Source organism: Notothenia rossii (assembly GCF_949606895.1).
Source record: "Notothenia rossii genome assembly, chromosome: 10".
Classification (NCBI taxonomy): Eukaryota; Metazoa; Chordata; class Actinopteri; order Perciformes; family Nototheniidae; genus Notothenia; species Notothenia rossii.
In genome coordinates this window covers 30,747,092-30,764,747 of record NC_136908.1, presented here as the reverse complement: position 1 = coordinate 30,764,747, position 17,656 = coordinate 30,747,092, and the positions used below count along the sequence as shown (strand labels likewise).

Sequence of the window (17,656 nt, the reverse complement as noted above, 5' to 3'; positions counted from 1 at the left end):
GCGTCACCCTCTCCCCCTCTAATTCCTCTTCCTCTCCCTCCCTCCCACTCAGTGGTCAGTCAGCTGTTATTATGCATGTGATAGAGCAGCACCAGAGTTAAAGTGCTGTGATGCTTTGGATGGTATTTCACTTACTGACTGAGCATGGGAGCCACCACAGCTCTGCAATAAATAACAGATACTAGTTGACAGTCTAAACAAACCAGGAGAAAGCAATCTGGGTGCTGATGCAATGGGAAGGGCCCCCATGACCTTGACTTTGAGAATGAAATTGTGTTTTCTCTAATCGACACACAGGGAGGTGTGTGTGTCCTCTCTGCCTCTCTGAGCACTGACAAGATGCACAAAGTGGTTAATGCTCTGAAAACTGTGCAGGGATTTTGTAAAAACAAAGTGGAGCGATGCATTGGTTAATGGACACCTTCAGTTGTTTATTCTCGGTGTTTTCTCAGACACAGCTGATTGGATTTCCTGTCATCGATTGTTTGAAGATTGGGGAGGTGTGTGTGGGCTGGGGAAACTATTCTAGAACTAAACAAATTGATTGCAGTGCAAGCCAAGAATTATTTGGGAAATAATATGACATTGTTCTTGTTCCATTGTTATTTCGAAAGAACATACCACTGCTTTTAAATGTCCATTTATTTTTTACAAATACATTTATTATATTCTGTAAATAATCAAAATATGGTATACCTCACTAAAAGAGAGAGCCAGTCTTTTATTTGCACTTTTTCTGTTTTTTACATGTATGTTTAATTATATTTCATTCTTCTTCCTGTCTGCTAAGTTTTTGATTTGAAGTTACAAACCCAACATTTCTGTCACGTTTGCTTTCATATTGTTTTGATAAATTCAGTAAAAATGTATATTTCAGCAGCACTTATTCCATCATTTGTTGTCTTTAACTTTTTGTGGTGGTTTAAAGCAAGTGTTAAGTCTTCCGGTAGAGCCTGACGCCACTCTAAATATGTACAGTATAAATAGAGTACCGTTTTACTGGCTGTAAAAACGAGTTATTGTAACCCCAGCACACACACACTCAGGTCATCTGAGTGGTGTGTTGTGGTTAGACGAAACCAGAGGGAGAGTGTTTACAGGCCAAGTGAAGTAACTGAGTCATACTGTGTGTCTGTGTGTGTGTGTGTGTGTGTGTGTGTGTGTGTGTGTGTGTGTGTGTGTGTGTGTGTGTGTGTGTGTGTGTGTGTGTGTGTGTGTGTGTGTGTGTGTGTGTGTGTGTGTGTGTGTGTGTGTGTGGCCGTGTGGCCGTGTGTGTGTGGGGCCGTGTGCGTGTGTGGCCTGTGTTTTTGACTGTTGGAGCCTGCGGTCTGTCTGTCTGGACTGCGTTTGGTAGTCAGCTGATGCTGTGGGACAGAGGATGAGCTGAGGAGTTATACAAAAAACTGTTTCATGTGCATGTCAGCCAAAGGCACTTCTCCCCACACACAGAAGCAGCGTCCTTCCTGGATGGCAGTGGACACAAGTATGCAGGACAGTGACATGACAGAATCAGGCCGGCTCAAGGTGACCAGCGGTTAAACTTGGATACTTGGTGCACTGCATGTCGTGAACCGAGAAAACCTTTCCGCTGTCAACTTCAACAGTATAGTATGTTTGTAATTTCATTTAAGATACGAAAGTACATTCAAATGAATGAATCTTGGTGTAGGCTTACACAGGATAAACAGCGGGCTCTAGGCTGAAAGTCCGGTGTTTGTTGGACCCTTCCATCCCCTCTATAGAATGGGAGGGATGAAACTATTTAATGGTCACACATGCAGAGCACACAGCACACACAGTGTATAGTAAACCACAGTATAAATTACCTAATGTACAGTATAATTGATGCTGCTGCAGTGCTGGGCTGCACTGAGGTGGAGAAGGTGTCTGCAGGTTATTATCTGAATAATCTTTCCAAATGTCCCTGAATTTAAGGTGAGTAACGGTAATTGACTAAAAGAGCTTTGAAACACAATGAAAGATGTTTGGAGTTTTATTTGAGTTATTAATTTAAACTTTTTGTCTAAGAGATGCTGATTTGAAACCGTTGTTACATACAGTTACGGCCTTTACTGTTTCTGCCAGAGAGAGGGGAGGACGTCCCAATTCAATTCAAAACCTTTATTTATTCAGGTGAAAACCCATTGAGATCATTGACCTATTTTTCAATGGTGACCTGCTGCAAGTAGGTTCCGACATGAATACAAACATGACAGAAAAACAAAGAGGACATCATATGGCTTATTTACATTGACTACAGTTTGTATAGCTAGTAGCATTTACAGATACCAACAGTTTCCGATTGGATAGCATCTAACCTTGCTTTAAAAACATGTAATGGAACCAAACTGCTCAACTTCCATTCCTTTTGCAGACTGTTCCAAATTAGCGGAGCTGCGCATCTAAAAGCTGTATTCCCTAAGACAGTCCTAGCAGTTGGCACATTTAATACAACCACAGCATTCGATCTCAGGCAGTAGCCATTTACAATACGCCGTGAGATCAGGGAGCAGATGTAGGATGGAAGTTTTCCTAACATGGCTTTGTAAATAAAAAGATACCAGTGATTGAGCCTCCGTACAGTTAGTGAAAGCAAACCTGCCCTTGCATACAGGGTTCATTGATGGGTTAATGCTTTACAGTTTGTGACAAATCTCAGTGCACTGTGATAGGCGGCATCTAACTTGATCAGGTAATTGGCCGGTGCATTCATATAAAACAGATCACCATATCCAGCACAGGTAAAAAGGTCACAGTGACTAGCCTTTTCCTGGCCTCAAGTGAGAAACAGGACTTGTTTCTGTAAAAGAAACCTAGCCTAACCCTCAGTTTTTTTTAGCAGGTTATTGACATGCAGTTTAAAAGAGAGACAGTCATCAAGCCAGATACCAAGGTATTTGTAACAGGTTACCACTTCATGTTTTTTCCCTTGCGTAGTTACAATGTCTACAACAGGCTCTGGTGTCTTTTTAGCTTTTGAAAAGAGCATCACCTTGGTTTTATCCACATTCAAAAGAAGCTTTATTCAGAGAGCTGAGTCTGAACAGTGTTAAAAACAGCCTGTAATTGGACAACCGCCTCCTTAATGGAGGTACCTGCACAATACATCACGGTATCATCCGCATAAAAATGTAAAGTAGCTTAATCCACATTATCACCTAAACTGTTGATATATATGGAGAATAAAAGTGGACCTAAAACAGAACCTTGAGGAACACCATTAGAAATGTTTAACCACTCAGAAGACAGCCCATCAAAATGAACACATTGGGACCTTTCAGAGAGGTAGTTCACAAACCACCCCACTGCATGGCTGGATATGCCAATACTGAGTAGCCTCTGCTTTAAGATGCGATGATCAACGGTGTCAAACGCTTTGGAAAGGTCAATAAGAAGAGATGCACAACTCTGCTTATTATCTAAAATACTCGTAATGTCATTCACCACTTTCATTGTCGCAGTGATGGTGCTCTGTTTCTTTCTGAAGCCTGACTGATGTTTAGACAGGATATCATTTTTACATAAAAACTCCTTTACTTGCTCACTCACTAGTCGTTCGAGTACTTTAGCCAGAACTGACAATTTAGAGATTGGCCTATAGTTATTTAAAATAGTTGCCTCCCCTCCTTTCAGTAAAGGCAAGACATAAGCAGACTTCCATACTTTTGGAATTGTATTTGTGCTGAGGGAGAGGTTAAAGCTTGCTGCTGTATTTACTCCCTCCATCTGACAGGAGGGAGCCTCGTTGAGCTGCGAGTGTGGCTACAGAGGGAGTTCACTCCGTCACGGAGGGGTAGGGTCGAGGGAGTGGCTTGGGATTGGGCCCTAATTATTGTTGTGACCAGTCGGAACCTGATACTTAAGTTGCACGTGCATTGGTGTGATTACGGAGCCAGAAAGCGATGCACGTTTACTCGCGTGTGCGGTGCGCCGTGTGTTTTTTTTACAAAGAATGGCGAAGCATATTAAGTTGTTTGACTGTGGGGTAAAAAGTTTGGCCAACCCGTCAACATCTCAAACGAATGTTCAAAGTGATTCAACTGATAAAGCGCAAGGTGAACCCGAACGAAAAGTAAAGAGGAAATGTGTAAAGTCTTGGGAGGCGAAATATTATGGAATGCCATTTAAGCCTAAATTAAATAAATAATTAAATAAATACATATATATATAAATATGCCTATGAAATAAATTCTGAAATAAATAAATGAGGGAATAAATATGTATACAGTACATGTACATTTAAATACATATTTATTTATTTCATAATGACACATTTATTTATTTCAAGAGACTTTTATTTCATAATGAGACATTTATTTATTTCAAGAGACTTGTATTTCATAATGACACATTTATTTATTTCAGGGGACTTGTATTTCATAATGACACGTTTATTTATTTCAGGGGACTTGTATTTCATAATGACACATTTATTTATTTCAGGGGACTTGTATTTCATAAGGCATCATTTCCATTCCTTATATGCAAATGAACGGGGCGTGGTTAGCTCACAGATCCAGAGACCCAGACCAAAGCAACAGCACCACACTGACTACTTGAGAAGAGGAAGAAAAAGGAGGAGAAGGACTACTGAATCAAAATAAGGCAAACTACTAAATGAAAATAAGGCGGAAGCAGAAGTGGCATGATTTTGTTCTCAGGAGGGGTCTTTGAGAGAGTATTACCCAAAAAGTACACAGTAAAAACTTCATTTTATTGTAGCAGTCAAACTAGGACTGAGTCAAACAGTGTCAGTTGTATTAAGAACTTATGGTACAAATGACTTGTATTGCAAATAAAGCAGAAAAAAACATGCATTATTTTACTCTTGTACAGCGATTACCGTAAAGGCACTGTTCATTGCGCACTCAAAAATGCATAGCTGCTGATTTGACCAAGCCAACATGAGAGACGGCTGAGTTGACCGCAGTTATGCAACAGCAACCGCTAAAGCTAAACTGACTATCTTGACTACTTGTTGCTATCCTATTGTGGCATAAGCCGTTTTCTAAAGGCACATTTGACCTTTTCATTATGATTCTACTTGTGATAGTCGGACAGCACAACCTGTGAAGCCCCTGTATTGATTCTATCCGATAGCTGCTAATACAAAACAAAACTTCTGCCTGTAAAGTAAGGTGCAAATAAACAGAATCACACGAAGCCTGGTTATAATGTTGCCTGACTTTATAAAGTGTGTTATTTTTTTACAAGTGTGTGGTTGCGTTCCTGCTGGAAAAACCAGCATGGACCAGCATATGTTGTGTTTTGGTGGACCATGCTGGTGACCAAAACACAACGTGTGCTGGTTTTGCTGGCATACCAGCAGACCAGCATTTATCTATCACCAGCTTATAGTATTAAATATACAATGTAATGTGTGGTAACTATCAAAATAAAGACATTGTATAGTGTTCATAACAGTATTTTTATTTAATAAATTATACTTAATACAATAATATTACAAAAAAACCTACATCTAAATAAACATATCATCTAAAATAGATGCATTTGATTTAAAAATAACAAATATATTTCAAAATGTAAACAGCAACAAAGAAATTATAAACATTTTTTTTCTTTTTCTTGTTAATATCCATTATCTTCTCTGTTACGTATCTTCCGGTCTTTGCCAATCTGGCCAGCATTTCTTGGTGCTCCACGTCTTTCTCGTACAGCCACTGCTTGAAGCAAACTGAAAATAAGAAACAACAATGTTTTAAAAAATCTTATTAAATTATGTAATGATAGAACTGCAAAAAGAATAGCTGAAACTTTAAAAAAAAAATAACTCAGTTACCTCTACTCCTTAACCCATGTTTGTATAATTGAGTTAAATCCGTGTGTTGCTGCTAGCATACATAACACCTGACGTGGAAACGTTACTCTTGGATGGGGCTATAGAGCTACTAGAACAACAGTCGAACCCGGTGCATTCCTCTGTCTGAATGTGGTGCACTTTTGCTAAATGTTTAGACAAATAGCTCGTGTTACCGCCCTTACATGCTAAACACTTATTGCACTTTTCGCAACGATCATTTCCCACCTCAAGACCAAGCCCCCAGGAAGTGCGCCGGACTCTGAGGAAAATATTCATTGTGTCCAAACGGTGGTACTACAATTTCCTTATCAGTCTGTGACGTCGACCGGCCCAGAAATAATTTTTCCCATAGACTAACGGTACGTCTACACCACAGGCATCGTAAAATGCTTTCAACGCTTCGCCCATTCACTTGAATGGGGTGACGTAGAAGATTTTTAATCTTCGCCGAACTGCATTGTGGGGAGCGGGGCATGGCTTTGCAAGCATCACGAGCATCGATCGGCATCAAAAGTTGAACAATGTTCAACTTTTGAGGCTCGATGCTTGGCATCAGCCAATCAAATTCCGTATATGCAAATCCCGCCAGTGCAAGCTCAGCCAATCAAACCGCGTGCAAGCTAGGAGAGCCAGACCGCAGTTCATTTCCTCATATTCCAAACGAGATATTACGGTAGCATATCACCCCGTTCTTTACGACCGGAACTATTTACCGGGATACAAACCGGAGGAACCAGGCATGGAGGGAGGTGGCAGAGACAGTGGGTGAAACTGATAGTTTTTTCGCCTGTTTGGAGAGTTTATATCCAGTTTACTTCGTTTTAACATTGCTATTGCTTTGTATTTCGGGGGCGGGAGATTCATGTGATTGGTTGCTCGCAAAAAATCGCCAAGCTTCAGACACGCCCAGCTTCAAGATTTTTTCATGCCTGTAGTGTAGACGGGCCGTAAGGCCCCGGCCCCACGACGTAAACGGTTGTTTGCGTTACTGTGTAGTGTCATATAGACCGTTCGGCTGCACTAGGACGACCGAATATGACAGTAAACAACTGCGGAAACGATCACGGGTCCCAAGGTGGATAGCACTCCTTACGCAACGCTCTGTGGGGTCCAACGGCTCCGTGTGTACGCCCTATACGATAATTTTCTGATAATGATGACGCAATAGCCCCGCCTCTCCCCACCTCTGCTGCTCACCCCCACGTCAAAGTAAACTGCACACTGAATTCAGATTATTTATCTTTCTCTCGATATGGACATAAACGCGAGTGAAGTCTAATCTGACAGGACGGAGACACGCCGCTCTGCTCACCTGCAGCTCCTCCCGCTGTGCAGCGGTGAACGGAGCAAAACACACACTTCAAGTCAGATCATCACCCTTAGCTATTTTAATTACCTCTCAAACTACCTAAACTAGTTATAAATATGTTTATTTTTACTGTCGGGTCACTCATTACTGGATCAGCTGCTGCTTGAGACAGACACTGACGCTATCCGAAGAGAGGGAGGAAAAAGAGAGGCTCCATGTATTATATTATTATATTATATAGAGTCGTTATTCATTTGTTTTAAAGCTCAATAAATAGCAAAGAAGACCTTTGACCGGCACTTTTATAATTTTGTCCGGAAGATTAAAACTTTAAAACACGTTGACTGGCGAAAAACTCTGCCCGGTTCCCTCGGCCCCCACCGCGGAGAATAAACAGAAGGGCAACCATGACAACCATGCTTCTTCGCTACTTTTGTGGAGGAAGTTACAGCGCCACGTACAGGCTCCTGCATATGTACTGCAGCTTCTCTCTGTGAGCGCACATACGGGTTCTTCTGCTCTGACAGCCAGGCATGACGGGTAATCTATGACGTTTCGCTCTCTCAAAAGTTGGGCCATTTTGACTGCATGCGCCAATGAGCAACTCTCATAGGAAAGAACGAGACCCCGCCTCCCACGCTGTATCCAGTTCTTATTATACATCCATGCTCAAGACGGTAACATATAACTAACCTCGGGGCGCTTAGTTCTCTCTGCTGTGTGTGTGTGTGTGTGTGTGTGTGTGTGTGTGTGTGTGTGTGTGTGTGTGTGTGTGTGTGTGTGTGTGTGTGTGTGTGTGTGTGTGTGTGTGTGTGTATGCATCAGGTCGTGTGTGTAAACTGCCCCGCCCCCTCGCACACCGACCGGGGAGAGATCTCTCGTCTGGATTGGAAAAGATCGAAAATAAATCATAGACGCACTTTGTAGTCTTATTGCATATTAGAAACAGAGTTGGCGACAGTAAGACTGCGATATAATGTTTATGTAGATATAATACATATGACATATATTTTTGGAATGTCTCCAGTACAGATAAAAAGATTGATAACGTTGGACCTTAACGGTACCACGGCCTTTAATAATTAATACTGTTGGGTACTGAGCCCCGTTAATACTGGGGCTCGGTACCCATCCCTAGTTTTAATTATTACATCATCAATATTACATTTCAAATACCCAAGTACTTGGTGTCTCAAAAAGAGCAAGTGGCTAGTGCTGCTAAGAACATACCTGGTGATGGTGATGATGGTGGCTCATCGCTGCAGGATCTGGTCGATGTCCTCCTCGCAGAAGGGATTGACTTCGTCGTTCTCTTCCATGATGGCGCCGTAGGCTCCTTTCCTCAGCAGGTCCTCGATCTTCTTCTTGGAGAACTGCTGGACCGGCTAAAGGCAACGCAGAGAGATATTCACACCAATGGATTTAGAAAACTCTTTTCGAAAATAAACTAAGCGCACTGCAACAGCGACTGACCCAAAAATGACTTGGCATCTAGAAATATGACAGATTTTCTTTTTCTCACCCCGTTGTTGTTGCCTTCTTTGTTCCCACTTGTGCTCTGCAGGACGGCACGGTCCAGCCCGAGCTTCAGACTAGCTTTATCCAGCATTTCCCTCTCATAGTTTCTAGTGATCAGATGGTAAACCTTCACCGCCTTAGACTGGCCAAAACAATGACACCGAGCTTGAGCCTGAAATAAAAAATTAAAAGAGGGGTCAAAAGAGCATCATGTGCGGCTGCTGTTCAACGTTTTTTAAGCATTAAATGGGAAAATATACACTTAAAGAACCGAGTGAATAAACGGAAAGATTGTTGTTGTTGTAGCCCTATTGAACTATCTTTAGGACAGACAGAGCAGATATATATATCGTACCTGCTGGTCATTTTGAGGGTTCCAGTCAGAGTCGAATATCACACAGGTGTCCGCAGCAGTGAGGTTCACAAGCTCTTGATCAGGTGTTTGATGTGGGCTGGCATGATCCTTTCTGCAGCGATAAATAAAGAAAACAAAGAAGACATTATTAATAATAGTAATGATGGTAACAACAATAATATTAGTGTAACTATTTATATAGCACTTACACAATTGCAAAGTGATTCTCACAACGAAAAAATAAAGAACAAAACAATATCAACAATAAAAAAACTAATGATTATAGGAATGTTAAGAGACAAAGAAATGATAAACATTCTAAGAGGCCGACTACAAAAGGGAGACTCAATGGCTCTTGATGACATCAATGAGCAGTCCCAAAACATGCTGCTGTATCAAAAGAAATAGCTCCTGATTTCTTCTATTAAGTGTTGGATGATTTGTTGTATTGATTGCTGATGGATGTTAAGATATGTTTTAAAATTATAACAAAAAGATTATTGTAATTGGAATCAAAAGGTTTACAAATCGTAGTTTTAATAAAATGACTAGCAATATAGGGTTTATTCAACAGCGGTAAAGCATTAAGTTGCTAAATTAACGTACACTGAACTGTAAAACTTACCACCATTTAGGAAAGGACCTGATCAGAAGGATTGACTAGTAAGACAGCAAAGAGGCGGAGGAGGTCTCTGTCATGTACAACCATTGGTAGATGTTACACCTGAAAGAAAGATAAGGAAATAAGAGAAGACAGGAGGACAAACATCCTCTTAAGTAAAAGACCAAATCATGTCAAGCTTTAACCTGAGCCTGTTTTTTCAGTCTTTACAATGCACTGTTGGAAATTACCTTCCAAAGGCTAAATTCAGGCTCAATACCATAAATAACTGGGTACCAAAGTGCTTTACCTGATAGAACACGTTCCACACGGAGCAGCAAAAATCCGGCTGGACCTTTTGCTGCAAATCATCTTCTCCTCCCTCTCCACTGTTTCCAGTAGATATCTAATGCCTCTGAGGCCCTCTGTCCAATAAAACAGAAATGCCCCAAAACAATCATATTTAAAAAGTTAATAACTTGCTTTTGGCATTCAAATGTATTAGAATCTCACCTTTTTCCTGGATGTCAGGAAGGCCAGGAAGTCGTTCCCTTCAAGTCCGCAACCAGTCATAGGAGTTCAAATTCAATGCCTGAACGATGACAAGAGCGGGAGACTTACATTTCGCAAGATAAGTAATACCAGAGCAGTGTGTACGACATGCAGAGAGCAGATCAAATCCCCTGACAGACTCACACACTTTGGTGATGTCCTCATCTGATAATGATGTTTCATTTTTAGCAGCAAAGTAACATTACTCAAGGTATATGTTGGACCCAACTCATGTACAGTATGTTTTGCATCTCCTCAACAATGGTCTGTATAGTTGAATAAAAACAAACTGTCCCTACAGTTTCAGGTAGATTAACACACATTTGTAAGAAAAGTTTGCAATGAAGCACAAAACCCCTCTTTGTATTAAGCTAGCTGCCACAGAAAGTACAGCTTAACATGCTAACCTGGTAGAGTTAGTTAACGTTAGCTAACTTCATGTCCAACACAAAACCTCTAACGTGCATTACATTGACGATTTTAAACAACTTAACTCTCTCAACTTTTAAAATAACGTTAATTTAACATACCCTTAAATAACTACATCACGTTTTTCAGGGGCAACACAAACTGCAGAAAACGTTAGCTGCTAACTGGTGTTAGCTAAGACAGCTAGCTCGTAACAATAGCCTCGTAGCAAACTTAAGGTTACGTTAACATTAACTTAACATTGTAAGAAAGCAAAACGAACCTTCGAGAAATCTTTTACTCTCAGACTGGGTGTAAATGTGTAGCGTTGCTTACCTCCAGAAGGACTTTTAGCTGTTTCCCAATAGAGACTAGAGAGAGCTGTCAGAGCGGTTGCTCTCAGAAGAGCAGCATTGGGCGGAGTCACAGAAACGGCTCTCAACCGCTCTCAACTGATCTTCACCATGGATGTATAATAAGAACGATCTTCTCACTTTGCTCAGCGCTACTGCTTGTTACAACTTTCATTTTCCGTACTCGCCATAAACTGTTATTATGGCTCAGGTTAATCTAGCCCCCTTCCGACGTGACGTTCTTGGTTCTTGCCGGGCAGCCAAGTGGGGTTAGCTAAGAACCGGTTTTCGGTGTTTAGAGCCGGTGTTACAGTATAAGTTGAGTCATGACAACTGGCGACATTCTATTATTTTCGTCATCGGAATCCGGGTCGTGTACATTGAGGACCCATTGTTGACTTACCAGGAAAGAAACATCGTTTGTCGTTTACGTTCATCTTTTGCTATATCTGCCTTCCTAAGATCCATTTGCTGCACATTCAGTACTCGTATGTGAGGTTGTGGGGCAGAGGCCGATATCGTGACGCTTACAGGGAGGTATCGAACATTTCAAAGTAGGTGACTGTGTGGATGCCTGTTCAAAACATTGCAAACTTCAATAAATCATTTAAATTATATATTTGTGTCCGACTTTCATTTGTTCATCGTTCTTAATGTGATGTATAGTAGCTTTGATAGCTGTCCATACCTTCAGACAGCCTAAAAGTAAAACACAAGTTGTTTATTCACAGCCTGAACGCTCATCGAGATGACTGGATCAGTCATGACAACTTGTGATCAGCTCCGATTAAATTGTGATATCAATTCTGTAGCTAACCTCCAGGGATCATGTTTATTTTATGAAATACCTGTATCCCTCTCATCACAACAAGACTCTACACTGTGCAGGAAAAACAATTACATACATGAAAATAACCTTGATGCATGGGAATTAAACACACAAACTATCTTCCGTGGCTATATTGATATGTCACAGTAACGGTAAACCACAGAAAAATAAGTCCAGCGGGGCACAAGTTGAATACATATAATACGGTAGTTCTATTATGCCTTTAAGCCTATACGTTTAACCCATAAGAACCCGGACCCATTTCTACTTTTGGGGAAATTAAGGGGAACGTCATTTAGACTAAATAGACACATTTCTGACAAGTAACCCCCCCTAGTGTCAAATATATGGGCTTTAATGGTAAAGTAACTCTTATTTATAACTTAATTAACAAGGATGATGTTTTGGTTTGCATTTGTTTGAACATACTATGAATTGAAGAATAAAGCATATGTTAACTAAATATAATTGAATCAGCTAAATTAACTGACCAGACCATACTCATATTTCTAATTGTGCATATATGTCACTCCGGGTTTACTGTGAATGTTTAGGGTTAAAGTCCCGATGTGACACCATGTGTCACAGCAATATTTATGGCATTTGTTTCATATCAATTTCATCAAGAAATGTTTCCACAACAGGTTAAATGTAATCAGAATCAGAATACCTTTATTTGTCCCACAGAGGGGAAATTTACATTTGTTACAGCAGAAAAGAGCCGAAGACAGCTTAATGTTTAACAAATGACATGTCATGTAAGCATTTTTATTCTTAAATGGCTTGAATATTAACTTTAGCAACAAAAAACCTTTCCAAATCTAGCTAGTTCTGTCACATGTTTTAGCCTGACACATGGACATCTTGGACATGTTGTTATGGGAAGACAAAAGCAAATGACAAGGACCATGACCCCAGACTGTTCAGTGTGTGTCACTTAGGGACTTCATGAGATAGAAAAATCTCATGAGGAATCTGTATAAGGAACTTTCCAGAACATTTAAATTTCATGTGACACCCGTGTCTAAGCAATTCTGTCTGCCTTCCGTGTTCCTGTTGTTATTTACTTCCTCTCTGCCTTCTTCTGATGATTTATCTGTTAGTTTGTGTGTTTAATTCCCATGCATCAAGGTTATTTTCATGTATGTAATTGTTTTTCCTGCACAGTGTAGAGTCTTGTTGTGATGAGAGGGATATAGGTATTTCATAAAATAAACGTGCTCCCTGGAGGTTAGCTACAGAATTGATATCACAATTTAATCGGAGCTGATCACAAGTTGTCATGACTGATCTAGTCATCTCGATGAGCGTTCGGGCTGTGAATAAACAACTTGTGTTTTACTTTTAGGCTGTCTGAAGGTATGGACAGCTATCAAAGCTACTATACATCACATTAAGAACGATGAACAAATGAAAGTCGGACACAAATATATAATTTAAATGATTTATTGAAGTTTGCAATGTTTTGAACAGGCATCCACACAGTCACCTACTTTGTAATGTTCGATACCTCCCTGTAAGCGTCACGATATCGGACTCTCACCCACAACCTCACATACGAGTAATGAATGTGCAGCAAAGTGATCTTAGGAAGGCAGATATAGCAAAAGATGAACGTAAACGACAAACGATGTTTCTTTCCTGGTAAGTCAACAATGGGTCCTCGATGTACACGCCCCGGATTCCTATGACGAAAATAATAGAATGTCGCCAGTTGTCATGACTCAATTTATACTGTAACACCGGCTCCGCTGCGGCTGAAACAGGAAGAACCAGAGCTAAATCAGGCTGTAGCCCGCAACTGGCTCTCGACTCAGAACCAGAGAAGAACCAGTTAAGCTCCAGGAAAGCACAAAAATGGTTCTTGAACCGGTTTGGTTTAGTGGCAGCTTGCAAACCACTTAAGAGTACTGGAGTGTGGTGCTGTTGCTTTGGTCTGGATCTGTGAGCTAACCACGCCCCGTTCATTTGCATATAAGGAATGGAAATGTGGCATTATGAAATACAAGTCCCCTGAAATAAATAAATGTGGCATTATGAAATACAAGTCACCTGAAATAAATAAATGTGTCATTATGAAATACAAGTCCCCTGAAATAAATAAATAAATGTGTCATTATGAAATACAAGTCTCTTGAAATAAATAAATGTGTCATTATGAAATAAAAGTCTCTTGAAATAAATAAATGTGTCATTATGAAATAAAAGTCTCTTGAAATAAATAAATGTGTCATTATGAAATAAAAGTCCCATGAAATAAATAAATGTGTATTTAAATGTACAATGTATACATATTTATTGCCTCATTTATTTATTTCAGAATGTATTTAATGGGCATATTTATATATATATATATGTATTTATTTAATTATTTATTTAATTTTGGCTTAAATGGCATTCCATAAAATATATGGATATTCTGCTCCGTTGTGCATTCACTTCCGGTAAAAGTTCCTTCAGAATAAGAGTCCCGATCTTGTTACTACCAAAATAAAAGTGCAAAACGAAACTTTACCATAGGAAAATATTGGCATACAAATATAATCACTTCTATAAATAGGTAACACATTTTAAATATAGTTAGACATATTAAAGGTAATTTACGGCATTAACAATTAATATCTCATTCTTAACTGTGAATGGTTTTCATTTATTTAACATTATAAATGTATCAGTCTGGCCAATCCAAGACTTCAATGCTAAAGGGCCAATGGATCTATGGTGGGGTTCAGCACGAAGGTCAAGAAAACCCACATTTGAAAGGGAGACAACGGATGACCAAGAAACTATTGACTTGCTCAGTTATATGTGAGGGATCGGTGAAGAACATGACAACAGCTGCACTACTGGTATTTTGTATACCAGTAATTGAGGGTGGACAAGTTTACTACCACTTAAGTTTAAAATAATTGTGTTAATTACTTATTGTAAAGCATTTGAACACTCTTTTGTGTCACATTTTCATTATTAAGTTGATGAATAACTGTATAGTAGGCTATCTTAATTATTTAAAATATACAGTAAGGTGACTAAAAATGGCAACCATATTTACAGTTTTGGCAACCAAAAACTGATGCCTGGCAACCACTTTTAAAAGTTAGCGTTTAGTCCTGTTTATTAAATAATACATCTGATTTGTACAGCATTTGAGTTTCACTTTAGTTTTTCAAGTAACTCAACTCTAACTCACTAACTCACCCACTCAGCATCATCAAGGTTATCTTTTAGGAATATGAGCATGTCCACATTTACAGGTAAAAGCTGGGATGTTTGGGCGTTTACAATATCTCCTGCTGTGGAAAAAACTCTCTTGCTTGGTACTGATGTTGCTGGGATAGAGAGATATGCTTTGGCCATGGGTGACAGCAGTGGATAAAACTGTGCATTGTCTCTCCACCACTTCAAAAACGATACAGTTTTTGCCAAGAAGGTGAGGCTTATTGACAGGGTGGGATATAAATATACTGTTGGTGCTTGTCAATGTCTAGGTACAGTATGTACATGTAGCCCTGTAAATACGATGTCCTTTTGTGTTATCTGTTGTTTTATGTTCATGTTGTAACCTACTTGCTGCCATGTTGGACAGGTCTCCCTTGAAAAAGAGATCGATGATCTCAATGGGACCATCTGGTTAAATAAAGTTTTTTGTTTTTTTTATTATAATTTTTTTTCAGTCTCACGACGGTATTGAGACATTTATTTACCGCGATATTCGATATATCGTTACATCCCTAGTTAATAGTGTTTTTTTTTTTCTTGGGTGGATGCACCCTCAGTATTCGCCTATACCGCCCCTTGGCATAGGGCCGGCCTAACCTTATGTTGTCTAAAATTGCATAGACTGCTGCTGTTAGCTTGTTAGCTAGCTAGCTGGCAATGATCGTTAGCAGGACCAAATCTTTACAGGCCGCCTAGATAAACACAATTTATCTTGGCTTTTTTTCCAACACCAGTAAAGTTAAAATAATTTAAACTTCGTCCTTGTTTACCACTGACATTTCAACGTGCAACCAATCAGATGACAGATGTATGAAGGGGCATGATCTAGCAAGGGCGGTAACTACAGAAACAAAACTTAACTGGCTGTTTTCATAACAAGGCTCTGTGAGCTAGGAGGAATTCACGTATCATGTGAATGCATCATTATGAGTGAACCATACACGTACTCATTGTGCTTTTTGCCATACTTTGCATTGGGACGCACTTATGCACTCAAACAGCTCGATGGTTAAGGTAGGTGGATTGGGACACAGCAGAGGACTGGAGTATACATTGGTTGCTACTTGCTGACGTGTAAAAGTCCACTTCCCCAAATCCCTCTATCTCTCTCCACATTACCCTGTTTCCTTCTCTTCTAGCTCCCATGTATGTCTTCATCCATTCTTCCCTAGTCCCTCCTTCATCACCTCGTGTCTCTCTATCTCTCTCCCTCTCATCCTCACTCTCCCACCTTGCTTTCCCAGTATTTGTCCACAATCTCCTCCTTCATTCTTCCGGTCTCCTTGACAACCACTGCTGCATCGCTGCCTCTCACATTGCCTTGGCAACCATTATGGGGCAGTCGCCATGGTTACATACTGTCACGATTCCACCATCAAGGGCAGGGGGAGGTATTAGCGTTGGAGAACACTTTCCCCCAATGAAATCTTGCTCTCACACACACACACACACACACACACACACATTCTCTTTTTCTCTGTAACCAACACGCATGCAGATACAATCTGCGTTCAGCAGACACTTACACCCACTCACATGCACTGTGAATAATCTTTAGGAATTATGATTCTGGATCCTTTTTTCAAACTGCAGAACAATTTGCTATATTGACAAGGAAAAAAGGTTCTAATCATGATGAGGAACATTTGGTGGAAATAACAATGTTATCATGGCTACTATAAAAGCTATGGTATCTTCAGGAGCAGGAGGCTGCAGCCATGCTGGTGTCTCTGAGAGGCTGAGCTCGGCCTGCGGTGCTTTGGCTTTATGCAAACATCATGCTGACATCCTCACAATGATGACATACCGATGTAGGCCTTGTTGGATACATTTCAGACTCCTGAAAAGACTCATTAGTAATGCACAATAGTGACAGTTTGCCTTTTCTTATTAAGTTTAGCTTAGTTTTTTGTCATCGCAACTACTTACAATATCTCAATTACATTTGGTAGCAATATCCATGTTTCTAAGAGGATGATTTATAATGTTTCTAGTGGCATCATGACCTTTTCTCCAGGTTGCACATAGTTCAAAATTGGATTTTTATAGAGTAAGATTTAGTAGTGTCTGAAACCAATTTCAGCTGTTGAACACTCATCCCACTGTTACAATTTCACTTATTGTTTTCAGAAAAAGTGTTTGACAATCTCATTGACTGTACATCATTCATTGTGTAACGTCATACTGTACTTCCATGCATTCACCATTCATTGTTGTTAATATTTCACTTGTTTTGATTTTTTTTTATAAAGAAACTGTTTACTTGCTTTTTTGTGTTTTTAAATGAAGTCTGAGTGAAATCCAACCTATTATAAGACTATATTCATGATAAATGGTATCATATTTCCACTTTTAATAAAGAGCGGTGCCCCAAATGTACAAGTCATAATAAAGTATTTTATTTAAATGTAATCTCTTAGGTTCGATAGCCAAAGTGGAGTGCAGTTAATGAATCCCTATTATTTATACGCCACTAGTTACATTTTTTCTTGTGATCTGGCCATTTTTCAGGAATATTTTAAATTGGTGTTCCCCATCTTTAAGGTGTTGAACTGTGCGTTCAGTGAATGTCATCCACTATGCGTTTATTTTAATGTTTCTATGAGGTAATACATCTTTCCAAGGTGTCAGTCACTGTATCATCATCATCATCATCATCATCATCATCATCATCATCATCATCATCATCAT

General features: G+C 39.7%; 2 protein-coding genes across 13 annotated transcripts in view; one reads left to right on the top strand and one right to left on the bottom strand.

Annotated features, from left to right (window-relative positions):
• Positions 1-17,656, top strand: part of gabbr1b (gamma-aminobutyric acid (GABA) B receptor, 1b) — a 332,077-nt gene that overhangs the window by 251,658 nt on the left and 62,763 nt on the right. The gene's annotated exons all lie outside the window — the stretch shown is intronic.
• LOC307022352 (chromodomain-helicase-DNA-binding protein 8-like) lies at positions 100-11,435 on the bottom strand. 7 transcript variants are annotated; one of them, XM_079655120.1, is made up of 4 exons: positions 9,629-11,238; positions 8,653-8,820; positions 8,361-8,515; positions 100-5,695 (listed from the first exon to the last, which is right to left on the bottom strand). In XM_079655120.1, the coding sequence occupies exons 1-3, from the start codon at positions 9,632-9,634 to the stop codon at positions 8,384-8,386; spliced, it is 306 nt and encodes a 101-aa protein (XP_079511246.1). In that variant the 5' UTR covers positions 9,635-11,238; the 3' UTR covers positions 100-5,695; positions 8,361-8,383. The 7 variants fall into 7 exon arrangements, 2 of the variants coding, with proteins under 2 accessions (XP_079511246.1, XP_079511245.1); XR_013803368.1 differs by lacking the exon at positions 100-5,695 and adding an exon at positions 9,004-9,115 and having other exon boundaries at positions 7,268-8,820; XR_013803369.1 differs by lacking the exon at positions 100-5,695 and having other exon boundaries at positions 7,268-9,115; positions 9,629-9,727; positions 9,915-11,238.

Excerpts from the sequence above, each read along its gene's own strand:
- LOC307022352 (XM_079655120.1), bottom strand. Across the intron at positions 8,516-8,652 it reads AAGAAGGCAACAACAACGGG|CCGGTCCAGCAGTTCTCCAA; the intron begins GTGAGAAAAAGA and ends CGTTGCCTTTAG.